At 49.1% G+C, this 26,834-nt stretch overlaps 1 protein-coding gene across 1 annotated transcript; it reads right to left on the reverse strand.

The window, feature by feature from the left end:
• Nucleotides 1-491: 491 nt before the first annotated feature.
• Nucleotides 492-26,827, reverse strand: GGCX (gamma-glutamyl carboxylase). The gene is made up of 15 exons (XM_081922533.1): nucleotides 26,694-26,827; nucleotides 24,888-25,088; nucleotides 21,673-21,831; nucleotides 21,354-21,519; nucleotides 19,123-19,201; nucleotides 17,874-17,980; nucleotides 15,625-15,788; nucleotides 14,820-15,097; nucleotides 13,910-14,041; nucleotides 8,773-8,924; nucleotides 7,773-7,942; nucleotides 7,381-7,511; nucleotides 6,023-6,170; nucleotides 3,681-3,876; nucleotides 492-1,573 (listed from the first exon to the last, which is right to left on the reverse strand). The coding sequence occupies exons 1-15, from the start codon at nucleotides 26,719-26,721 to the stop codon at nucleotides 1,411-1,413; spliced, it is 2,274 nt and encodes a 757-aa protein (XP_081778659.1). The 5' UTR covers nucleotides 26,722-26,827; the 3' UTR covers nucleotides 492-1,410.
• Between the last annotated feature and the right edge of the window lie 7 nt (nucleotides 26,828-26,834).

Genomic DNA, 26,834 nt, shown 5'->3' on the forward strand with positions numbered 1-26,834 from the left:
TGGTATAAATTTGTCCAATCCCCCTTGAAGGCCATCTAAGCCAATAGTCATCTCATAACGTGACCCTCAGTTCCCATAGTGGGAATCCTAACCCCTTACCTGAGTGGAAGCTCCTCAAATTCAACAGACCTACTTCTGAATGGACATGGTTAGGAGTTCAGTTAAGACAATGTTTGAAGAAGTCCTTCCTCCCTTCTGTTCCAAGTCCAATTTCACTGGGTGGTCCTTAATTCAAGTGTTATGAAACAACTATTGCCATGGGATGCACACAGCACAGACACCCACCACGCACAACAGGAGAGGTATAAGCCACTAGTAGGAACCACACATGGAGTCAGAGTATACCCAGGGATGGTAGCCACGAGCCAAGCCACCCGTCCTGAGGCCACAAAGACACAGAGTGGCAATTTTGCCTACAGCCCTGTCAAACCACCCCTCAAGAGGGTGAGTGAAGAGCTGTCGCAGTGAAGACAATCAATGACACACACATGTTCATAAAATGTACTTTTTAATAGAAATTGAACACTTTTTGTCTTGGTCACACTGGAGCTCGCCACAACTTTCTCTTTTCTAGACTTAATTATAAGGCTCTTAGACAAACCTGAGGAATCCTACTGTAAGCCCATCTGTAATAGATACCCAGACGGCAGTGAAGGTTTCCAGTTCCTTTCCAATTGTGTGAAATTGGAACTCTGTGTGTCCAGAGCTCAAGTGGTAGAGCAGCCACCCACAACCTAATACCCTTCCAGATATTTTGGACTACATCTCCCATCAGGCCCAGCCAACCCACTGCCTGGCAACCCCACCTCCCTTCAATTTCAACCAACATTAGCTGAAAAATAATCTCAGGTAGTAATGCTGGGAAAACTCCCAACACTCACAGTTTGGCTTAACACTCAGGTTCATGAACAGCTCTAGAAACCTCAAAAACCTGCTCACTCTTTTGCCGCATTTTCATTGGTCCTGCGAATGCATTGCCCAGTTTGTGGATACGGGAGTTTTTCCTCTTCTGGACCAAGACAGTGGCTACCTCTGGGTGTTTTTAAAAGGACAGTGAAAATCTCTGTCACTAATGCTGGTTTTGTCCCCATCATCCTCCTCCATGCTGAATCTACAACAGGCAACAGTGAGACTGAGGATGAGGGCACTGGTGGGGCACTGCCCCTTAAGACACCAGTCTCCAGACGGCAGAGGCCAGTGGAGGTGGGCAGGAGGCAATGGGTCTCAGCAAGCCAGTACAAGAGCCTTGGCTGAAGAGCAGAAGTCCAGAAAAGGGAGAGAGGGCAAGCCACGCAGTCCAGCAAGTGGCTCTTTTGCATGCTCAGAGTGTTCCCCTAGTTTCCCATCCTTTGGCCCCATTGCGAGAGCCTCCCTGCTGCTGCTGGCAGCTGAGGTAGCGACGGCTGCTGCTCAGAGTTCAGAACGCCCTGGCTGTTTTGGCACCGTGTCTGGACTGCTGGGTGTCCGGACCTCCTCGTGTTGCATGTTGGCATAGGCCACCTCCCGCGCCAGCTGCTCCAGGGGTGGGCGGCCCAACAACAAGTTCCGCAGAGAAATCCAGGTCATCAGGAGGCTGAGAAGGCAGAGAAACAGAAGGAACTCACCTTATCAGTTTAATGTCTGCATGCACTAGATACGGATCTTCAAGAGCAGGCTACTGCAATGCTCTCTATGTGGGGCTTCCCTTGCGCTTAATCCAGAAGCGGTTGTTAGTGCAGAATACTGCAGCATGGTTGCTGATAGGGATAAAACCCTGTCAGCATATAAGACCTCTGCTCAAATATCTACATTAGTTGCCAAAGTTCAGGGTGTTACTATTAGTATATCAAGCCCTTCAGAACTAGGGACAAGTTTACCTGTAAGATCGTCTCACCCCATATATGCCCAGTCAACCACTTAGATCAATGGAACTGACCCTGTTACAGGTGCCACACTGGTTAGAACTCAATATTCTAACACTTGCACTCTGGAACTCCCTGCCTATTGATACCAGGCAGGCATCTTCACTGTACTCTTTTCAGCACCTGCTAAAAACATTTTTGTTTAGACAAGCCTATGCTGAAGTTTAGAAAGGTGATGTGTGTTTTAATATACTTTTAATATATTATTTTAACATTATGAAAGTCTTAATTTTTTATTCATTTTTGCTGGTAATTATAATTATTGTTTTATCCGTTTTATAAACTGATTTGAGGGTTTTGTTGTTGCTGTTTTGTTTTATGATTATCAGCATATGACATTGTGGCCCCGGAGCAGAGTTTTCCAAACTGTGTGCCATGCTATGTTAGTTGCAATGTGCAGGTCTGTCAAGCAAATGCTCTAAGTTTAGCCTCTGGTTTCCTACTAAAACTGAACTACCGTGTCGCAAAGTAATGCATGTCTAAAAAGTGGGTCACCATCCTGAAAAGTTTGGAAAGCTCTGCCCTAGAGCATTCCCCATTTGGTTCGGCCAGTGAGACTGCTCTCAGTGCAGGCCAGGTGACGGGCGCCGAGAGAGCAGAGCCCCCTTGAGGTTGTTCTCCTGCTGCCATCACATTTGGTGACTGACAGGTGGGCAGCCCCACCCACAGACTGAAGTTGGCCTGCAGGGGAGGTCAGGATTTAGTTCCTTGGCCCTAGACTAAGCTGTGCATTTTCACCACCTTAGACTGTGTGCCTAGGGAAGGGCCTTTTCTAAAACATTAAGACAAACTGGCACTGTGAAGAGGAACCCCCAGAAAAACAAACGACCCTTTGAACGTTGCTCCCTTGTTAAAACAATTTTGCCAACTACCAGTCCATTTCCAGGCACAATTCAAAGTGCTGGTTATGCCCTATATGACTTGGGACCAGATTACTCAAAATATCCTATCTCTCTATATGAACCTGCCTGGGTGAACTCACCTTCTCTTAGTCCCATCAACAGGAGAGGCACAGCTGGGAGGTGACAAGAGAGAGAGAGAGAGAGAGAGAGAGAGAGAGAGAGAGAGAGAGAGAGAGAGAGAGAGAGAGCATTTTCTGTGCCTGCTCCCAGACCGTGGAATTCCCTCCCAGGAGAAGCTAGCTCCCTCTTTGTTATCCTTCCACCAGCAGGTTAAGACCTTCCTGTTTAGAGAGGCCTTTTTTAAAAACCAAGGGGCAGACAATGCTGATCACTGGCTGCTGTCAGGGCAGACTACAGTCATACCTTGGGTTACAGATGCTTCAGGTTGCGTTTTTTTGGCTTGCGGACCACCGAAACCCAGAAGTACTGGAATGGGTTACTTCCGGGTTTCGGCAGTCGCGCATGCGCAGAAGTGCTGAATCACAACCCATGTGTACGCAGACGCACCGCTGCGGGTTGTGAACGTGCATCCTGCACGGATCACATTCGCAACCCGAGCGTCCACTGTATATTTTAACTGCTGGCTCTAAATGTGTTCTGATGCCTTTTAACTTTTGGTTTTAACTAGTTTGCTTTTATTACTTTGTATTTTATAACAACATTTTTAAATGCTGGAGACTACCTTGAATCCCACCTTGGAAGAAAGGCAGGATATCAAAAATATGAAGTAAATAAACGGACTCAGTCACCCTGGCAGCCGGACTACAGGGTGCCCACAGCAACACCCAGCTGCCAAAGCCAGAAAGTGGACCAGGTTAAGCCAGCAAGAAATGGCAGGGAGGGCAGATGTTGTGTGGAAAGAGAAGGCTTTTCTCACCTCCTGCGGAAGACGAAGTACTTCTTGGTGATGAAACGGTGGAAGCGCTCAGCCAGTGTGGCATTGCGGCGCTTCTGCAGCTCCTCCATGCGCCACTGGCGGCGAAGAAAGGCCTCCACGACAGGGTCCACCTGCGTCACGTTTTCCATGGAGCTGTCCAAGATGGGCTGTAGCTCTGGAGGGAGGGGCTCCGTTTCTGGGGGTGGGGGGCAATATCAGGATTTAGTATCAGAAGACTGAGAGTCACTTGAAAATGAAATAATGCTATCGTGTAAACCTATGGTGCAACTGCATTTGGGATACTCTCTATGTGGTTTCAGGTGCTGGACCTCAAAAAAGGACATTGTTTCAGAAAAAGGCAAGCAAAATGATCAAGGGGTGGAGCAATTCCTCTTCAAGGAAAAACTGCAGTGTTTGGGACTTTTTTGTTTAGAAAAAAATGGGACTTGGCAGGGAGGGGAGATGAGAGAGAGAGAGAGAGAGAGAGAGAGAGAGAGAGAGAGAGAGAGAGAGAGAGAGAGAGATGGCAGGTTGTATAAAATTATCTCTGGTGTGGAGAAAGTGGACAGGGAGCCCTCTCCTATCATACTAAAACTCGGGGTTATTCAGTGAAGCTGAATGTGGGAAGACTCAGGACAGATTAAAGGAGTTCTTCACCCAGCACAGAGTCAAACAATGGAACTCACTCCCACTACTGGCTGTGATGTCCACAAACTTTAAAAGAGGATTACACACAATATAACACAATATTTATTACGGCCGTAGGCCCATACCGGTAAAAACAACACATAAATAACAGCTTGTGCACGTGGGGGAAAAAACAGCCGCTAAAACACCACTATGGCATACTACGCCTTAGTTAGCTTGTAGTGCTCCTTGGCGTCGTTTTTGGGTAAGGACAGCGACCAGGAACCTAGCCACTTTCAGGGTCGTATGAGTATCCTTATCCTGCAAGATTTGGGCAAGGTGGAATTTTGGTGGGTACCCTCTAGTTTCTGTATGATTGATCCCAACAAATTTGCCCGTGGCACGTTGAACAGGGGGCAAGTGAACATAATGTGCTGGAGCGACTCCGGCGTCTCCTTATCACATTCGCACATGGCGGGGGCTTGGCCCTTTGAGAATCTATGTCTCAGGACGTTGGAGGGAAAAACGTTGAACCTCACTTTGGTAAAGGCCAGTCTATGGGCAACAGTCGAAAGGGAGAAGAGGTATGATGGAACGCAGTAAGTTAAAGTGATACCAATGTTCTGGGGCGAACAAACACCTCCCCCCAGCATATAATTTCGCTGTAGATCGATGTCATCCAGTCTTTGGCGGATCAGTCTTTGAGCAGTAATTTGGTCTAGTTTTAGGGAATCTGAAGGAGAGATTCCATAACTCAGGAGTTTGGCATGAATTCTACTGGTCCAAAGGCTAGAGAATTCATCACGCCATAAGCATTGGACAAGGTAGTGGTTCGGTAATCTATGCCACAATGATAACCAATAATTGAAGACTTGCTTCCACAGGCAAGTTTCTAAGGATGCAATCTTCAGTTCTAGTCGCATGGCTACGTTGCTTACGCACAGGGGGAGCATTAGGAGGATTAGAGAAATTGATGGAGGATGCAGGTGGCGCTGAGGGTTAAACCACTAAGACTTGCTGATCAGAAGGTAGGCAGTTCAAATCCCTGCAATGGGGTGAGCTCCTGTTGCTCGGTCCCTGCTCCTGCCAACCTAGCAGTTCGATAGCACCTCAAAGTGCAAGTAGATAAATAGGTACCACTCCGGCAGGAAGGTAAAGGGTGTTTCCGTGCGCTGCTCTGGTTCGCCAGAAGCGGCTTAGTCATGCTGGCCACATGACTCGGAAGCTGTACTCCGGCTCCCTCGGCCAATAAAGCGAGATGAGCGCCGCAACCCCAGAGTTGGTCAGGACTGGACCTAATGGTCAGGGGTCCCTTTACCTTTACCTTTAAGGCTTGCAATGGCTATTAGCCACAATGTCTATGTTTCACCTCAGAGGCAGTTTGTGTGAGTTTGGGAGCAGGTGAGAGAGGCTTCTACACTCCCACCCTGCTTGTGGGATTTTGCTTCAGACATCTGGCTGTGCCCTGTGAGAACAGAATGCTGGACTGGATGGAAGAAACCAGCAGGTGTTTTCATGATTTCTTCTGAGGGCACCTTGAACTTTCTACATGGGACTGAAGAGCCCAAGGCCAGTCCTTGGCCTGTCCCAGCAGCAGGCGTGAAATAGAGGAGGACTGTGTCAGCAGAGGCTGGTGCCCTGGAGCCGGCGGTGCAGCCGGGAGACCTTCTGAGGCCCCCAGTCCATTTGCCCCACCAACCACTGCTCAGCCTTACCTGTCCCATTCTGCACCTTCTCCCGCAACTCCTGCAGCCGAGTGAAGTTCTGCTCAAGAGCCGCCTCTGTGGTGTTGACGTACATGTACATGTAACAGGACGGTTCCTGGGACACTGTGAAGACTTTGTGGTATTTCCCCGGCGGCAGCTGTGTCCAAGAGGAAGAGAGCAAAGTTGGAATATCAACACAGGGCCCTGGCCTCATTTTGCTTGGGCCCCACCATCCACAGCAGGGGTTCCCAAAATGGGCAGTACTCCCCATTACTGGGTTGGGGGTGCTATGAGGCAGAGGAGGGCTGCAGCAGGTTCCTCCAAGCATGCTGACTGCTTATTTATGACTGACCAGGCGAGAGCCTAGAGCAAAACACCTTTCTTGCTTTGTAAAGTTTTTCTGCTCCTACTACTTTCAAAACTATTTCCTTTGGTCATGGTTTGTTTGTATTTGTGATTCTGAGTTGTCACAAGGCACAAGAGGGGACATATTCAGTTCAAAAGAGAAATATATTGAAGTTGAGATAGTCAGCTTTTTATGATATAGCAGCAGTTTAGTGTGGTCATTGACTGATTTAACACTCAAGAGAGGCTTTTCCCATGGAAAGTGTTCAGAAAGCATTCAGTTAAGCAGAAAACCACTCAGACCTGGCCTTTCTAGGCACAGGACAAGTGGAAGTGTGGACAAGCCCTTAATGTGGTATAAATGGTCCATCTGGTCCATCTGAACCAGTGCTGCTCCCCCGACTGGCAGTGGCTCTCCTGGGTCACAGGAGGTCTTTCCCAGCCCTGCTGCTGTTTGAGATGATACTGGGGAACTGGACCTTTGACTTGCTGCATGCAAAGCATGTGCCTGAGCATGAAGCCTCAGCCTTTCAGCAGTGCATGCAAGTATTGCGCATGGGGTGAAGGTTCTAATACTTCAGTGGGCTCGGGGGATGCGCGGTGGTCGAGAGGTGGTTAGATGCCCATTGGAAAAGGCTTCCCCTCCCCTGCTCTCCAATTGCGAAGGCTCAGCTCGGTCCTCATAGAACCATAGAATTGTAAAGTTGGAAGGTACCCCAGGGACCATCTAGTCCAACCCCCTGCAATGCAGGAATCACAGCTAAAGAATCCCTGACAGATGGTCCTCCAACCTCTGCTTAAAAACCTCCAAGGAAGGAGCATCCACCACCTTCTCAGGTACTCTGTTCCACAGTTAAACGGTCAGAAAGCCATTCCTAATGTTTAGTCGGAATATCCTTTCTTATAACTTGAAGCCCTTCTGGAGCATCAGAAAACAAGCTTGCGGCATCTTCCATGGGACAGTCCTTCAGATATTTGAAAGTGGCTATCATATCGCCTCTCAGCCTTCTCTTCCCCCTCACCTGTATCCTGTCTCCTTCCTGCAGCGTGTGGTTCTTCTGCATGCTGGCAATCTCCACTGCAACTTCCCCTTTCAGCAAGTGAAGGCTAGTGTTGCCAAGGTCCTCACTGACAAAGTTTTCCAGATGCAGGCCTGCCATGGGGGGACAACTGGGAGATGAGCAGCTGGAATGCAACAGAGCGCCCAGGAGCAGCCCCAAGACCACTGCTGCTCTGACACCCCAAGATCACCCCCAGGTGAGGTTTCACCAGTCTCTTGCAATGGCTTCCCTACACGGGCAGTTAAAAGGCAACTTGCTCACACAAGCAAAAGGCAACATGCCAAAGAGTACTGTGTAGACTTGGCTTAAACAGGGATACCGTTTCCAGGAGAAGGCAAACAGCACAAGCGTACCTGGGAAGTCTGCAATGAAGACCACCTCGGTTTGGTTGTCCAGGGCGTCCTCAATCTCCTGTAGCTTTGTCCGCCAGGGTGACAGGTCAACCAGCAGAGGCTTCACCCATGTCGTCTTTTGGAAAGGGGACCACTCAGCCTTCACAATGTCCACATGTGGATCAAAGAGTCTACGGAGGGGGGTGACATGGGCAAAGTGAAGATACCCGAATCAGAAGGACCCCGGCCATTGTCAAGTCAATATAACTAGCAAGGAAGAGGGCTCTGCCTGCATGGCTGTGTGCCTCCGATCCAATACGGCTGTCATTCCTTCCATGCACTCAATTCTAGAATATCTTTTGAGTCACAGACCACAATGATTTGGCTCATCACCAAGCTTTGCAGGATGGGCTCAGTTTGAGTTTATGAGATGTTTAAGGACAGGTGGTTCTTCAATGTTCTATCCAGTGTCTTCTCAAAGTCAGTGACATTACGAAGAAACTGCACGATGGGAAGCAACATCCTAACTTCCACCCCCACCTTCCCCAACGCTTGTATAGCACTCCAAATTTACTGGAATTGTTAGTGCAGCCTGTATAATTCCCCCTCCCCACCTCCCGTGGACCAAGTATAACAGGTGAAGAGACAGTCCGCCTGCCGATCACCCAATGTCACAATGACATCAAGTGACCTGCTTCTCCTTACCTGGCTTGAAATCAAACCATCCAGGCAAAGGCACTGTGCTTTGAAAGCTCCAGTGATCAGCTGATGTACAGTGCAGGGGGCATTGCAGGTGCCATTGATTAGATGACAGGAAGGGCCTGGCAGCCCCGGTTTTGGCACAGCCATGTCTTTACCAGCCACACAGCTGGCATGGCCAGGCCAAAGCAGCCTGCTGGCCAGTTGGGGAAGACCGAGGAACCTGACTGGGCCTGTGGGCTGGAAGCTCCCCAGTTTTGCTTTACTGTCATTGCAAACAGCAATCTCAAGGGCATTTCTGTTGCTGGAACAGCCCACTCACCTCTGCTGGAAGCGATCGTTGATCGAGACCCAAATATCAAAGTAGATCTCCGGCTCCGAAATGTTATAGTTGTGCAGCAGCTGACTGAGACAGGTGGCATACTGTTTCACCATATCTGCGTGGTCCCTCCAGCGTCGACTCTGGGTGAAGACCTGCCCTAACACATGCAAGTCTCAGCTGGGGCACAGGAAGGGTGGCAGGCTGGTGGGGGGGTGCAGGGAAGAGGAGAATGGGAGGGCAGGAGGACAGACCTGCTGCCGTGAGAGGTCTTAAGAGCAGCAAGGTCTAGCAATCAGTACCCAAAATCCCAACAGTTCTACAGCTAGAAAGTGAAGATTCCAAAGATTATGCAGCTCATGCAAATTCACCTCTCTGCACTTTAGATGTATTATTTGTTCCAGCTGCTGAATTTGGACCAGACCACATAATTATTGAAGAAGGTTTAGTTGTTGTTTGAAGACTACCCCTGCCTCCAGGTCTGGCCCTGACAAGAAGGCTACAGGTGTCCCACAAGACACTGTCAAAGTAATGATTCAGAAGACTGCTGCCATCCCTGATTTGATGGAGGAATTGACCTAGCATGTTATAACAGATTTGCTTGGACAAGGTAGATGAGCCTCTTCTTGCTACTGCTTATCCACCAGGTTTCTCTGACACACAGCAACCTATATCATGTGGGTGGGGAAGGAGGGGGGGGTGCAATGATTTTTAGGAAGTCTTTAGTTTCCACCGGGCGTCCTATTAGGGAGACACAGTTTTCTGAGTGCATGTTCTGGAAGTTGGGCAATAGGGGCAGTACAGGATTCCTTTTGTTGTATTGACCTCCCTGCTGAACCAAGAATTCCCTGCCCAAACTGCTTCAGGTCATGTTGGATGTTCTCCTGGAGACACCTGGCTTGGTGGTCCTGGTTGATTTTAACATCCATGCTGACATGGCCTGACAAGGGGCTGCTTGGGACTTCATGGAAAGCATGGCTTCCACTCAGCTGTCTCTGAATAAATATGGCCCTATTCATAGCCATGAACACACCTTAGAGCTGGTGTTTACCTCTGTGGATGTGGGTGATCTGACATTAAGTTTCAGTGGAACAAAAGAAGTGCCATGGTCAGATCACTTCCTGGTGCAACTGGACTTCTCCGCAACCCGATTCAAATGGTCTGCCCCTGACACTTAATGGATCCAAACAGCTTCCAAAGGAGATGCATTATCCCTTTCTGATGGCCTCTCAGCCGATTCCCTGGTGGCACGCTGGAATGTGGGGTTAACTAGGGCTATTGACTGTCTGGCTCCAAAGCGCCCACTCCAATTGCATGAATCTCAGATGACTCTGTAGTTTTCCCAGAGCCGAGGTTGATGAAACACCCAGAGTGGCTGCGGCAACCCAGTCAGATGGCTATTATTATTATTATTATTATTATTATTATTATTATTATTATTATTATTATTATTATTTTCTCTAAAAGCTGGATTTTTATTCCAAAAGAAAGTTAGGCATCCCAGATTGATGCATCTTGGTCTACGAAACAGCTTGTATTTTTGTGTGTATATATAAATATGGCAGAAAACCCACAAGTATCAACAAGTAATTATTTGTAAGTATCATTTGGAGGTTTCCCATCTCCTGAGATCCTCAGGAAACCACTTTGAAGTGGGTGGGCTGTGCAGTGATCCTCCCAATTATGATTATTACTTGCACTAATTAGTCATGTTCCCATAGAGGCTAGTGGCGCGGGATGCCAGGGTGCCAGGTTCTGGAGGGTGCCAGGGAAGAGGCGGAGGCTGGACGTGGTGCCTCCCGCCATCAGCTTGCCACCCTTGCCTGCCTCCGCCATGCCGCACCATGCCTGGAGCTTCCATCTGCCATGGCCACCGCGGCACAAAGCGGCCAGCTGAGCCGGGAGCCGCCATGTCCAGCCTCCGTCTCTTCCCCACCCTCCAGCTGCTGCCCGCCTCCTCCAGCCCTGCTGGCAGCGCTGTCCTCCCTTATAAAAGGTCAACAACTCTGGGAAATGGGGGCGGCGTTGGAGGGAGCTTTGCACCACGGCACCGGATAGGCCCTGCATGTTTCCCCCTTTTCTTGTTTTGCATAAAGTTAACTGAAAGCAACTTGCAATACACAGCATATGAACACTTCCTTACATATCTGTCACACACGGCATGGGCTTATTTTACAAAATACATAGCAGGCAGCCTTGGCAAACATCACTCTCCTGCAGTTAAAACTGACACAGGTACAGTGGTCTGAATACAACCATGTAACAGACCAGGGGCACCAGCTCTTGTGGGCTCAGTTATTTTGCCCCTCCCCATATTTTGGGGCTGGACCCCCCAATGTTCTAAATCAGTGTTTCCCAACCGGTGTTCCGCGGCACACTAGTGTGCCGCGAGAGGTTGCCTAGTGTGCCGTGGGAGGGAGGCGGGCGAGTCGGGCGGCGAGAGGCGGGGCGGCGGCGGTGGTGTTATTCGGGCTGAAACTCTGCCAGAGGAGGCTGGGCCCGCTTCCCTTCGCTCCCGCCCGCCCTCCGCGTCGTCGCTGTGAGGCTTCGGGCTGGGCGACAGGAGGAGGAGAAGCAGCAGCAGCAGGCCGCGCGGGGGCGGTTGCTATGGCAACGCCCCTCCTGCCTCCGTCAAGATGGTCGCCAGGACCGCTCGCCGCTCGCGCGCGCTGGAGAGGTGGGCCTGTCTGGTGCGCTCCTTGTCGCGCGGCGATGACGTGCTCCGGCGGGCCAGCGGAGGCTTCCCTCAGCAGCAGCAGCAGCCGCCGCCTCCGCCGCGCGGAGCGGAGTTTGTGGCTGCCGCTCACGTGAAGATGGCGGGCGTCGCCGATGCCGCCTCCGCCGGGAGCGGGGAAGGCGGGCGGCGGGGGGGCGGCGGCGGCGGCCCCCCGGAGCTCTCCCTGCTCCAGCCGGGCTCCGGGCAGCAGCGGCGGAGCAGCTTCACGGGCGGCGAGTGCCGCTCCCCTCAGCCATCCCCGGCTCGCTCCGCGCCGCCCGCCTCCAGCCCGCCGTCGCCCGGCCCCGGGCAGCAGCAGCGCGCCGCCGAGACGCTCGGCTTCTACGAGAGCGACCACCGCAGGCAGCAGAAGCGCGGCGGGGCCTCAGGTGAGCCGGGGGGGCCCTGCGGGGGCTGGAAAGACAGGCAGGCGCGCCCACGAGCATGTACAGAGTACATCGCGGCGGGCTCAGAAAGAAAAGCGGAGTGCCTCTGGGCACGTGCAGAGTGTTTCTTCTTCTCACGCGAACTCGAGCCCATGCCGCTTCTCGGTTGTTTGGGGGCGGCAGGAGTCAAATTTAGATTTTCCCAAGAGGTGGGAGCAAAAAGGGGCTGCTGTGGTTACGGCGCCAGTTTCTCTCCGGGAATGTCTTGGCGGCACCGAGGAAAATAAATGCACCTTGCACTTAGTCGGGGGTTTTTCGTGGTTGTTCATAGGTGGCGAGGTGGGTCTTGCGCAGGGTGCAAGGGCAAGACCTCGCAGGCGGCCTTCCCACCAGATGTCAAAGAGAAAAATAACTACCAAACTTTTAGAAGACATCTGAAGGCAGCCCTGCTTAGGGAAGCTTTTCATGTTTAATAGGTTATTGTATTTTAGTGTTTTGTTGCAAGCCGCCCAGAGTGGCCGGGGAAACCGAGCCAGATGGGTGGGGTACAAATAATAAATTATTATTATTTAGTTTTTTTCCTCCCTAGAAATGAAGGGCTGAGTGCATTCAGGAGCATGGAGAGATTTGGGTGGCGAGTGACTTTTGGCAGACAGCATTTGGAGCGGGGGGGGGGGCAGGAGGAAGTGAGTGAGCAAGCAGAAATCAAAGCTGAAAGTTGTCTTCTCTCAGCCAAGTGTTGCTGCTCTTTTAAATCAAAAGGTGGCAAGGAGGTTGTAGAAGTAGAAATAGCATTCCTGCTGCGTGCGTGTTTTGTGCACCAAGAAGTGAATCCGGCAGTTCTACTCTGGAAGACAGTACAAGAGTTCCTCTGAAGTCAAGTACTTAAGAGGGTTTCTCTCTCTCTCTCTCTCTCTCATGACAGCCTTGCCAACTGCTCTCTGATTGGCTCTGCTGTTCTTGCCTTTTCCAAGTTTGAGATTCGGTGCTGTCAAAAGTTTGGAGGAATTTAGTTTTACAAGCACCTAAGCCTTTTTTACAAGCTAGTTTTACAAGCACCTAACCAAAATCGTGGTTTCAAGCTGAGATTTGCTGATCTACCTTTGGACAGTTTTTGGTTGGAAACTGCCAAGGAGTTCCCCCTTCTGGCAAACAAAGCTATTTTGACATTGCTCCCATTTTCCAGTACATATCTCTGTGAGTTGAGCTTTTCAAGCATGATTGCTATAAAAACTAAATACAGAGAGAGACTGAGAGCTGTTGACGAAGAGCTACGTGTGTGTCTTTCTTTGATTCCAGCCAGAATATCAGCTTTGTGTTCAGCCAAACAGGCCCAGGTTGCGCACTGAATAAAGTATTTTATAATTTTTCATATTTCTGTTTACTTACTATTTCATAATAATGTAATTATAAAATACTTTCTTTGTGTTTATTTGATTCCTATTAAAGAGAGTTACTTTATATATAGTCAATATAGGCACAGAGTTAATTTTTTAAACATTTTCTAATGGTGGTGTGCCTCGAGATTTTTTTCATGAAAAAAGTGTGCCTTGGCCCAAAAAAGGTTGGGAAACACTGTTCTAAATGCATGGAGGTGAAGTGTGGAGTCAGCACAGCTCCAGTGGCCGACGACTCCTCCTCCTCTTCCACAGAGGGGCAGGAGGGTCAAGGCTGCCACCTGCTGGTGGTGGTGCCAAGAGGAGGTAGAGGAGGAGCCGCCAGCCATTGAAGTCATGTGTTTGGCTCAGCCCCCAGCTCCTCCCAGTATTGGGATGTCGCACATGCAATGTTGCCCGCCTGCCCCCTATAGCCCTCACAAGCTGATGCATCTGGCCTGACATGCAATGTATCCCTATGTCCAATCCCTGCACGGGACAGCTGTGTATTCCTGCTTTGCAGGACTAAATGATCCTCAGGCTCCCTTCCAACTCTACAATTCTATTATTTGATTTGCAGTTTGCCATGTGGGAAGCAGCCCAAGTAAAGTAGCCCAGAGCTGCCCCTGCCCTCTTGCAAATGAAAAGGAAGAGACACTGACCCCAGGGTTGAGGTAGCCAACCTCCCCAGTGAGACCATCACGGTACGTAATCTTCACATGCTGGTGGGAGCGTGCGTGGACCATCATGTCCCACGAGTAGCCATAGAGTCCATTTGTCCAGTTGTTATAGCCCTGCACAAGGAGTTGAGGGGAAATCTGGTGACTTTTCCCAGAAAGGATGTTGTTTTCCCTCTTCCTTCACACTCCCAGCCTGACAGTTATGGACAAGGCACTGAGCTGCCACTTCGGACTATTATTTTCTGACTAAAAACTACCAGCAACCAGATATTTCACCTCACAATCCTGATTAAGATTCTGCCATTACTATCCTGCAAAAATATATTTCAATGTAGCTCTGGACCAGGGAACCTCTCAAATTTGCAGGAATGAAAGAAATGCACTGGCTCAGGTGGGGTCTCCTCAGTCCCTCCCACTTTGTTAGCCCAGATCCGTCATCTTCTGCTTCCCAGAGGACCCACATCAAGGAAAATCTTATCTGTCCAATGACAACATCCAGCACCTTTTGCCTAAGACCCATATATATATATATATATATATATGCACATCTGCAAGAGTTAAGAAACACCCCGCAATACCCTCCAGAGCAAGAGTAAACTTGCTCCATCTTCCTCGTGACAGCCCTTCATATATTTCAAGATGAATATCTCATCACCTCCCAGTCTTCTCATAAGACTTGGTTTCCAGACCCTTTACCTCCTCATTCACCCAGTTTGATCACATTTCAGCTTGTCAATATCCATCTTAAACTGGGGTGCCCAGAAATTGTTCCAGGACTCCAGGTGGGGTCTGACTAATGTTGTTTAGGGCTTTGTGAATTAACACGATTAACACAACGCTGCCCAGAAGGCACCACCATGTTGGCTGCTTCTGCCAAGCAGGCCTGTCTCACCTGGGTGATGAAGTGGGAGTAGGGCAGGAACAGCTGCTCCAGCACATACAGCACTGTGAAGATGGCCCCCAGTTTCTGCCGCAACCCCAGCTTCTGAGCTCCTCTGCCTAACCTCTGCTGCCCTGATCCTCCATACACACACTCCTGGCTGGGCTGTGGAGCCTCTGAAAGGGGCAGGAGCCTTTGGAAGCAGGCCGGGAACTTCATGATCAGGTGGCGCGGCCAGTCTGGGTAGCAGAAGAGTGGGCTGGTGGCCAACATGGTGTAGGAGAACATACCTGGGGGCAAGAAAGAAAGCCGGAAAATTGGACTTCTGTGGATTGGGACAGGGAGGCCAGAGAAGGAGATGTATGCAATACCAGCCCAATGCTAAGGTTAGGTACAATTGCCATCTTCCACCCACCACCTTGCAAAAACAAAGACGAGGAGGAAGTTTTATTACCAAGTTTGTCACACAAACTACCCCAAACGGCATTGACATAGGCTTGCAAGTGTCTGCAAAAGCTACAATCTCTCCCCCCCCCCCCGCAAAAAATAAATAAATTGGGGATTTTTTTTCTCTGCATGAACCTATGTTAGCAATTTGCAGCCTGTTAATACTATGAAAGGGGGCGGGTGATGTGAGGAACCGCCCACATTTTTTCCCAAACAGCCAAAAAAACTTGTTTGCCTGGTTACCTAGAAGGGATTCTTACTCACCACAGGCGAGGAGCGTGGTTAATGGTCAAAGCCAAACAAGGCCGGAGTTAAGGGCTCCTGAGCCTCTTGTGAAGAAGAGAGTTGTTTGGACTTCTGGAGAACTTACCAATGCTGAAGAGCTGGGAGTTCATGCAGTGAAAGTAGGAGACAAAGACAAGAGCAATGGGTCGGGTGGCGTCAAAAAACAAGAGGTAGCCGGCGGTCAAGTCCAGCATGAGACCCCCACCGTGCACTACCAGCAGGCTGGTCATCTCCTCTGAAAGCACCAACCTGAGATAGAAGACACAGCATAACTGAGAAGTGGTGGGTGGAGGTGAATAGCCTATGCTCAGGACTAGGGATGCACAGCAATGTCAATTTCTATGTGTTTATTCATAAGTCTCTTCTTAAAAAAAAAAGCCCATGCAGATATTTGTTTAAATATACAGTATGATCAAATCTTCCATGCATTTAACTCACATGATTTCAACCAAGCTCTTTTCACACCATGTCGGCTTGGGTTACCTGGCATGAAAAGAGATCTCTGCCTCACTTGTTGTGTGTGCCACGCCCACTTGGAGTGAGGGCTCTGGGAGTACTGGGGACTCTCTCCCTCCCCCCACCCTCACTCACTAGCCGCAGGGCAGTTCCAAGGGTTTGGGTATATGCAGTTTTCATGTAAATGCAGAACCTTTGGAACTGAAGACGAAATCATACTGTAAACTTAAATATGCATTTTATCACAAATGCATTTCTAAACTTATTTTAGTTTTAAATCTGCAAATTAATATATGTGTGTGTGTGTGAGTACATTTTTGCGCCAGGAACTGTATCACAAAATTTGGTCATGTCCAAAGGATAATCACATTCCAATCCATCAAAGTGGTTGGAGGTCAGCTCACTTCAAAATGTGGACCGAACAGGGGCTTCTGGTTCTGCTCTGCCTTAATGGAGCCAGACTCCATGATAGTGAGAGATGGAAAAACAAGGATGATCGAGGGTAATTATCCTTGCAAATTCCCCCCAGGGACAGGGGGAAGGGGCTTCACTCGCAGTTCATCTCCTCGCTCTGGCATGGAATGCGGGGGGCAGGGAGGAGCTGAGTGCAAAAACATTTCGCCCACCGGAAACCCTCCAATGCCGCCATTAAGAATCAGAGGTTCTCCTGTTAGTTGGAGCTTAATTGGACTAAAGTACAGGCGCGTGCTAGAAGAGATGAGATCCCAAAACTGAAGATAAGACTTCATTTGGTGAAAAAGACGGTGGGCAGAGAGGGGAGCCTATGGTTTATTTAAAGTTTTATTCTCTACATTTATGATTCAGCAACTCTCCTCTGAATGTTAGTTCAAATTATATTTGTACAAGCGAGGATGAAAGAATTAGATTATAAATATGGAATATAACACCAAACGGAACTGTGTGTGTAAAAAAAGGAGAAAGGGAGGGAAGCTCTATTTTGCAAAAGATAGAAACTTAGAGCTGACTCTTCCCTATCCTTTATTATTTGCAGAGTGAACTGAATAATGCTAAGAGGACTTGGAATTTAATTTTATTTGAAGTATATATCATATATCTTCAGTTGGAAGGAAGGATGAAAGGCGTCTGTGAACTGCCAAGGAACTGATAAGGTTCTTTACTGAGTCATGTGCAATTCGACAGACCGCTCTTTTTCCCAGACTGAGAGGGGAAATGGTGAAAACAGGTTATTTATTGCGACTGAGTGACTTTTGCAGCTGTTGCTAAAGTTGTAAAACAATGAAGCACAAGACAGAGCAATGGAGAAATTTCTGGAACAATGGGATATCAGTTCCTCCCAAGGCATGATAGATAACAGCAACAACTGGGGTAAACAAAGATATAACATCTTACAAGGACAGGAAGAAACACCACAGACAGAATAACTGCCACACACAGGAAGAACAAGAATATAATTTGAGTTCCTCACTTGTAGCTTTATAAATCATTTAATGTGTCAACACGAATAGAAGTTTTTAATATTGCAGTTGTTGTATAAGGGATTATCATTATGACTGGATATTAATAAGATTTTGGAACGCAGAAATAAAGCAAATAATCAATTCATCAAATCTAGCACACAGGGGGCCACTTTATCTAAATTATATAATTTGGTATTTGAACAATTGGTATTAATAATGGTAATATAAATTAGTATTGTTATAATGTGGTTATTATTGGATTGTAATTGAAAACCAGCAAGTATTATCCCTAGTTGAAGCCAGACCCCTCATGGGAATTCCACCCTCCCAAATCTAGGATGCAGAAGGGAGAGGCTGGAACCTTCCACCTGTGTGACTCCTTGACCTTGTTTCTCCTTCACTGCTTCCGCCTCCCTCCCTCCCTCCCTTTCCTCCTCACCTGAAGGGGCTGAAAAGCCAGTGGTGAGCAAGGGAGCTCATGGAGTAGCCTTCGACCCAATCCGCATCCAGTTTCTTGATGCCCGCAATGAAGTACACAATGAAGATCTGCCCGGGAACAAGGCCAAGAATCTGTGAGTTAGATTCTGAAGCACAAGACATCAGGCAGGAGCAAAGGGGTTGCCCGTCTCCAAACTACCTTCGGGGTGAGGAAAGGACCCGGCTACATATCCCCCAATGAAGGGGGTGAGCTCTTGCTCAGCAGCAGAGCACACACTTTGCATGCAAAAGATCCCAGGTTCAATTCCTGGCATCCCCAGGTAGGGCTGGGAAAGACTCTGGCCTGCAAACCGGGAAAGTCACAGCCCGCCAGTGTCAATGCTGAGCCCATGCTGCTTCTGTGGGGGTGGGGAGTCCTGGCTCATCCATCTACACAGAGGCTGCTTTGTTTTGTGATAGGAATTTTGAGGTCTTAGATATATGTTAAATGTTCATAAGTGTACCAACCAAGCATGTACATAGACCAGCACAGGAAGACCGACCTGAAACCATTTTTGATTCCCAAACTGACCAAATGTTTTCTCTGCAAGGTCAAAGTGGGAAACCTTCCCATTGTCTCTTTCCTCACAAATCCTGTCTGAAGGGCACATTTAAGATATGAATAGGGTGTGAGCCTGTGACCTGGCTCAGGAACTAAGTATGTATCATTACAAAAGACTGGGCAGGCTCCCCAGGCAATCCAATCAAGTGACCATTAAACAGGTAACCTGTCAGATGAGATAAACAACGCACTCAGATTTCTGCTGTAGACCACCTTTTCTGTGATGTAGGTATGAAGTATCTGGGGATGGTCTTAGGGTACACCCCTTCTGTGATGTACATATGATGTATGGAGGGGTGGTCTTGAGCTCCAGGACAGGGAATTTAAAATGTCTATATAAGGGCAGGCACCCCTTGGTTCTGGGTTCCTCCTCCCTCCTGCGTGTGGTGATCTATTGTAACAGATCAATAAAGATCAGGCTTACTAGCTGCTTTGCTTCTCAATATTCTCTGATTGCCCTCTGTTATTTTCTCCTACCAATAGGGAACCTATGTAAGGACTCTGTATGGGCTCTTGGATACCCTATAAGGCGAAAAGGGCAGATTTTTGTTTACAACAGTTTCCAGAGGACACATCAGTGCAGACACTGAGAGGAGTCTGCATACTGGGGTGGGGGTGGGGGTAGGGGGAAATAACAGCAGCGCTTTACCTGTGTGCGCAGTAGTGTGTAGTTCCACAACGGAACATGTGCGTTTCTCTTCTGTGGATTCCAGAGGCCATCAATAGACCTAAAGGAAAGAGATGCATTAACCAAGAGGCCTCCAGTGGGACTGAGAAGCTACCCACGGACCATTTTAAATCGAGACAAAGGTGTCTGGGGGGGTCCAGATCAGCTCAGCCAGTACCAGAGGTGTTCTGGATGCCTAAGGCCTCCTCCTGAGTGATGGCACTTAAGAATTCTGAAATATTATTTTCAGCCCACCACAACACAAGACTTTTTTAAAAGGTGGTGCTGTCAGGGGTGGCCCATCCAATTCTGTTCCCTGCTGCCGCCTCTCCCACCACTGCCTCCCACACCTCCGCTGAAGCCTTGCTTGCTAGGGTCACACAGCTGCAGCATTCGGTTTCTGGCAAGAGGTCCACAAAATCTTTCTGAAACCCAGAAGCCACAGTCACTTCTCCAGTGGCAACACGGGGGGGGGGGGTGTCAGAAGAAGCTAATGAGCACCTTGACGCATTCAGAAAGCCAGCACCTGGAATCTGTCTTTGCCACAGTCTGGAGCTGGTCATGGGCAAACTAAGCGCAGTGAAGGTGCACATTCCAGGCCATGACCTATGAATCCAGATTTGTAGTTTGTTGCCCTCCAAGCAAGCCATGAGGTGTAGCCACGGGCTGCTACTGGATTACTACGTATGGTTTGTACAGAGAAAAAGAAGGTCAGGTTTTCACCTAACACTGAGCCAAGGCACAAGCTTTGCTTCTCCTAAGGCAAAGGCAGGAGCTGGGAAGCAGCAAAGGAGACGCCCTTGAACAGTGTGCGCCAGCAGGTTACTTGTTCACATTAAACCGTAGTTAATTTTCAACTGTGGTTTCATGTGAAATGTGGCCAATGCCTTGCAATGCAAAAGACCAACATCTGCTGGTGCCGACATGCACAAGATTTATGAGTTAAATATCAATGACTTGCATTTACAGTGGTACCTCGGGTCAAGAACTTAATTCATTCTGGAGGTCCGTTCTTAACCTGAAACTGTTCTTAACCTGAAGCCCCACTTTAGCTAATGGGGCCTCCTGCTGCCGCCGGAGCACGATTTCTGTTCTCATCCTGAAGCAAAGTTCTTAACCCGAGGTACTATTTCTGGGTCTGTAACCTGAAGCGTCTGTAACCCGAGGTACCACTGTAGTTTGTAAGTGTGGCAGCACCCACACTTTGGAACTCCCTGCCTGTTGACATCAGGCAGGCACATTTCATTGTGCACTTTTCACGATTTTTGTCTGGCAAGCCTGCTCAGATACTGTATGTAGAACGTTGACTGGTGTTTTAATCTGGTTTTCAGCTTATCATTTATTTTAATTATTTTTAAAAATGTTTTGAACAGCTGTTTTTAACTATTTTTACCAATTATTTCACTGTTTTATTCTTTTTTTGTAAACCACTTTGAGGTTTCTTTCTCCAATCAAGTGGCATATAAATTTTATGAGATAAAGTAGGTAAGACGCCTGCTCATGTTCCTCCTCCAGCTGCTGGAGAATTCCCAGGGACCTCATGCCAGAGCCTGCAAGTGTCTTGGACTGGATGGAGACAGAGGCGGGGGTGGGGGTGGAAGGCACTAGCTGGGAAACCCCCAGGGGAACAAGGCTCAGAGCCCAAGGACTGGTGGTGGGATGATGACAAGTGGTCAGAAGGGAGAAGAGGGAGCAGACTGGGAGGAGGAGGATGCGTTGGAAGCTGAAGACTGAAGCTGCTGAAGAAGCCAGGGAAGCTCCCCCTCCTGCTGCGACCATCTCTCCTCCCTGCTGGTCTCCCAGAACACACAGAGAAATGAAGAGGGTGGAGCAAAGAGAGACAAGACAAAGTAGCCTTAGGCTGCTGGGGAAGGAACTGGGGGAAGAGGGGCCTTAGAGAGGCACTGGGAAGGCCCCACAGTCTCACAACGGCCACAAATGTAGCAAGACCTACTGGGAAGAGTTGCTGTGATCGCTGCACTGTTTTCGTTTCCTGGAATAACGAGCTAATTTCACTGACACTGGTGCTTTTTCATTGCTGACCTGCTCCTGACTCCTGACACAAGCTGTTCAAATGTCAAGCTGAAATTGTGTAATTGAAATGCCGGGAAAGGTGTTTACTTGGCATAAGCATGTTGTGAGCAAAGAGGAGGCACTGCAAAACCTGACATCGGGGTTGTTGGGTGAAAGCAAAGCAAAGGGGTAGCCCTTACCAGTAGCGGTTTGCATTCATGAACAAGAGCTGGAAGCCCAGGAGGCCGTAGAGGTAGGAGTGGTTGTTCCATGTTGTTTTGTCCAGGAGGAAGACATACCAGTAAGGCACCACGAAGAGCAGGCAGCTGAGGCGGTAGAAACAGCCCAGCATGATCCCCAAAGCACCTGTTGCAGCAAGGGAGGCAAGGTCAGGTCCCCAGAGCACCTTCTGCAGCCGGACTCAACCCAACAAGGCCCCAAAGGCCCAGGAAACAAGGCGGAGCCAACACTGCAGGGCTGGTCCACCCCACCTTCCCGGCCTTCTCCCAATGTCCTTACCCAGCAGCATCACTGTGTAGACAAGGTACATCCAGTCCAGCGGAAGGGGCTCCAGGAAGTTGAAGAGGGGGAAGCGGCACACCTTCAGCCCATCCAGGTATTTGTGGTCCAGCTGGCTCAAGCCTCGCTCCTGGGGAATGTCCAAGGCCATCAACAAACCTAGGCAAGGGCCAGAGAGAAGAATGATGTGGGGTGGAATGGGGTCAAACACTGGAAGGAAACAGGCATGCAGTGAGGATCTAAACCCTTGGCTCTTACAGCATTTCCGTGCACTCTGGCCTCCGTCATGGTCCTCCGTGCGCCAGTAGTGGTTTAGTTATGATGGCCACATGGCCCGGAAAGCTGTCTGTGGACAAACTCTGGCTCCCTCGGCCTGAAAAGCAAGATGGGCGCCGCACCCCATAGTTGCCTTTGACTGGACTTAACCATCCAGGGGTCTTTTACATTTACCTTACCCTAGTCCAACACTCTAACCAGTACACCACATTGGTACATTATGTGCTCCTGCAGTCCACTCCAGAAAAGGCTGAGGGTCAGGTGGAACTGTCAGATGTGTGCCACAAATGAAGAGTGAAGGGGGCTCTGAGAGAGTTTCAAAACACAGAGTAGAATTTTTTTCCCACTGAAAGCAGCAGTGATTCAAAGGAAAGGTCAGTCATTCTGTACACACACACACACACACACACCCCTCTTGTTAGTTTTTAGGACAAACCATCCAGCTCAGCCCATGATGGGATCACACCCTGATCTCTCCTAGCCAAGTCCAAAGTCTCCTATCACTGCTGATAAGAAAGAGGCCAGCAGCACTGGCCCAAAATGAGAAGCCAAAAGCTGCTGCCAGCTACAGATGTGGCATCTCTGCAGCTGCCACCAAAACCAGCTGGCTCCAGTACGGGAGGGAAACACCACAGCTTAAAAAAGCAGAGCATTCCTCCACATCCTGTGCACTGAACTGGATTGCAACCACCATGAAATTATTTCCCCAACAGCTCTCAGGAAAACCAGCCCATCTATTTTGTTTGGCAAAGAGGCCCTGTGGGCAGCTTTGAAAAGAAAGAGGCATGTAGGAACAGACATTCCTTCTGCAAGAGATATGGCAGAGTGTGTGTGAAAGGAGGGCAGCAGCAGAGAAAAACATGACATGCAGAGAAAAAACAGTTAGGAATCCTGCACCCAGCATCTCCCAAAAGGTCACAAACACAGCATAAGGGAGGAGAGGAGGAAAGCCACCTAATTTGGGCTCTTGACACCCATTCCTAGTCTCAACATGGCCATGCTCTCTCTTAACTCTACCCACCACCCTTTCTAGGCCTTATAATAATAATATAATAATTCATTATTTATACCCCACCCATCCGGCTGGGTTTCCCCAGCCACTCTGGGCAGCTTCCAAAAAAATATATTAAAATACTGTACTACATCAAACATTGAAAGCCTCCCTAAACAGGGCCGCCTTCAGATGTCTTCTAAAAGTCTGGTAGTTGTTGCATTTACATCTCAATACAGGGTGCACTGAAGATCCTCACAAGTTTAAAGGCTCCAAAGAAAGCAGTGGACATCAAATGATGCATTGAGGTTAAGAGCATATAGCACAACATCAGCATTGGTGGATCAAATAAATCTAGCCAAGTTTCCTGCCTTCAACCGTGGCAAACTTCAGATGCGTCAGGAAGACCAAGCAACACGGAGTGGACTAGCAGGGAGCACTGTCTTATGCCTGCCAGCCCAAGGCAAGCTCAGATGAGTTTCCTGCACTCGCGGCAAGGTGCTCAAAAGCATCCCTTGGAAAGGAAAGTGCCCTTTCTTCCAAGATTTCCTGCAGCTGCTGAAGACTGAGTATGTGGAGTCTTTAGCCTGGATCAATTCCTGACAACAGCAAGAAAGTGACCAATGCACACTCTGTACCTGTCCTGCTCACCTGTCCTCCCCACCCCAGGCTTCGTACCTGTATTTCATTCTCCACGTTCAGCCTCAAAGGACCAACAGCAGGGCTTGTGACAAGAGGGTACCAGAGAATGAAACCATTAAATTTCTATGACAGCAAAAAGGAAAGGAAAGGCCCACAAAGAAACAATCCCAGCTCCAATGGGATTGGGGTTTGACAGTATGTGGTGGCCTCTTCTGGTGTTTGCTAGTCAGGCAGATAGTCAAGTCCACCCTCCTGACTCACACCTCAACCTTTGGAGTCCCTTAGGTCACAAATAAGATTGCGTAAGATGCCAAGTGTCCTCTGCATCATGTTCTCCTAGTTCTGCAGTGCTCTCTCAAGCAACTGTACTTTCGCTGTAATGTTCTTTATTATTATTATTATTATTATTATTATTATTATTATTATTATTATTATTATTATATCATGTTGTACTGTTAGTGTTATAATTGCTTTCCTACTTCTGCAAAAGAAAATGATGATTGCCAACAACAGGGGTTTCCAGCAGCTTTTCTGAAGATCCAGATGAGATGTTTCCCTTGCTCCTAGAGACAGGCAGCAACTGGGACAGGAATGCCACATGTGTGGCACCATAAGACCCTGTTTCTTGAGCTTTACTGCTAAAGGTAACATGGAGCAGAACCTCAGCTGTCAACTGGGACTCAAGCCTAGACACACATGGGAGGGATGGAGCTTTGCGGATACAGTATGAAATCGTTGGAACACTGTAAATCAGCTTTTTGCAACCTAGTGGCCTCCAGATGTTGCTGCTGTCGCTGTTCTTCTTCTTATTATTTTAGGCTAGCGTTGAATGCATCAGAAAGGAAATCTCCAAGGAGAGGGCATTCCATATCCTGGGAGCTGTAACCAAGGAGGCCCTGCTATATGACAGATATGGCACTATCAGCACTGCCTCTCCACCTCAAGGCAAGCAATGAGGCAAAGGGCTCCTTCAAGCAGCAGGTTGGCTACCAAGGGCTTGATACACCAAACTGAGCACCTTAAATCCATCCTGATAGCAAATATGCAGTCTGTGCTCCACTGGCTAAGGGGAGCTGTAATCCAAAAATATCCCAGAAGCACCAGGTTGTGGAAAGCTGCTGCTGTGGGCACAGATCAGCATCTTTCTGAAAGCAGCTGACATCCTGGAATCTTTCCTAAACTACACCTATGCCAAAAGGATTTAGCCTTACAGATATCAAGCATCTCAATACTCTGAGGTGCCTACAAGCACTCTCCAGTCCACACCGGCCTCCCAGGGCAAGCACTCTTAAGGCAAAAGACTCACCAAAGAGAAAGCGGAAGATGCCCAGTGCTGCAGGGTCAGTCGGCCTGTTAAGTAAGCAGACAAAATGGTGCCAGCTGGAAAGATCGGCCCATTCAAAGCCCAGGAGGCGCTTGGTCCAGCTGTGGAGGGTCGAGGGCCCAGGCTCCTCCTCCTTGTTGCTTCGCCTCTTCTGGCTGGCAGGAGACTCTGACAGCTGAGTGCCTGCAAAAATAAGATGAAAAGGATGGCAGCTGCACCCCAGAGGGAGAAAAGGAGTCGTGGATCAGCGGGAGAGCATCAGCTTTGCATGCAAAAGCCCTGAGTTCAATCCCAGAATTGCTGAGTACGACTGAGATGGTCACAAATCTGAACAATACTGACCAAAGCCGCATCAAACCACTTTAAGCAGTCAAGGCTTGCCCAAAGACTCCCAGGAGCTGTAGGGTGCTGTGAAGGGTGCAGAGAGGCCTTAGGCAACCCCCTGACCCAGCAGAAGGCTCTCTCTATGTTCTCATGCAGAGGGTGCCCTAGACAGCTTGACTCAGGTCTCTTTAATTGATGAGGCACCAGCATTATGCCAGCAGAAGCTACTTTTCCTGTGACTTGGGGACAGAGGAAGCTACTGCCTTCTAACAGGAAAAGAAGCCTCTGCTGGTATAATTCTGGTGCCTCTCAAATTAAAGAGACCAGAGGTTGCCAACGGCAAAGGAAGGGGAGAATCTGCATTTTGAAAACCAGCACACTGCAAGGCACACGCAGCAAGTTCAAACTGGCTGCTGATAAAATCCCACCCAGCCAAATCCTGCTGTCTACTTCACCTTGTTGCACATATTGGCCAAGTCTTGTCCTTACACTATGGTGTGACCAAGGGACAGAGCCCAGGCAGGAAGGAGCAGGCTGAGCTGGGGTGGGGGGAGTGTAAAATGTTGAGGACCCCCCCCCCAGACTGTATTCTATTGCACCCTTTACTCCCCTCCCCATCAAAGTGAATGAAGTGGAATGGACTCCCTTGGGAAGTTGTGGACTCTTCTTCCCTGGAGGTTTTTAAGCAGAGCTTGGATAGTCATCTCTCAGGGATTCTTCAGCTGTGATTCCTGCATTGCAGGGGGTTGAACTAGATGACCCCGTGGTGTCCCTTCCAACTCTACAATTCTATTCTTCTAAGCTTTTAAAAGATATATATGGTTGATCTTATTACTTTAAAATAAAAAGCATATCTGGTTGCTAGCTAAAAGCATAGCTGTCAACCTTCCTTTTTTTTTTTTTGCGGGAAATTCCCTTATTCCAGCGCTGCTTCCCGCTGCAATCCCGTATTGTTAGCTATCCCATAGACTGTCCCCGGGACAGGTGAGGCTGCTGATCCCTTAATTTTGAGGCTGCTGATCCCTTATTTTCAAATCTGAAAGTTGGCAGCAGAGCAGCGACCAGTGAGACACAACTCTCTTAAGACCTGTGCTTTTTTCCCCTTAAGAAATAAATGTTTAGAGGTACTCTCATTTTCTTGCTCATATTGAAATACTGCTCCTCAATGAGGCCAAACTTAGATTCACAAAATGTTTAGGGGTCTGGGTCCCCCCAGAAAAAAGCACTGCTTAAGGCTATCCCGGGTTGTCTGCCCTGGGCATGGGGGGGAATTAAAAGAGGGGATTGCAGAGCCTGCCCTCCTCGCCCCACCGTTTGCCACGGGGAGACGCGGTGCCAGTCCTGGGGGCGGGCGCTGCGCCCCAGCTGGGCTTGCAGGAAGAAGAAGGGGGCCCTTCCCCAGCACCCCCCCCCGAGAGGCCTGAACCTGAACCTCGCCCCCCCCCCCCGCCTGCCCGCTCATACCCGCAACGTGCACGCGCCCCGGCCCCATCTCGACGTGGCGGTGGGAGAGCGAGAGCGGAGTCCCGGCCAGGGAGGCCCCCCAAGAGAGGAGGGCAAGCCAGGCAGCGCCGCGCAGCCCGGACTTCCGGCTCCGCGGAGGCG

This window comes from Podarcis melisellensis, assembly GCF_964234715.1.
Source record: "Podarcis melisellensis genome assembly, chromosome: 8".
Taxonomy (NCBI): Eukaryota; Metazoa; Chordata; class Lepidosauria; order Squamata; family Lacertidae; genus Podarcis; species Podarcis melisellensis.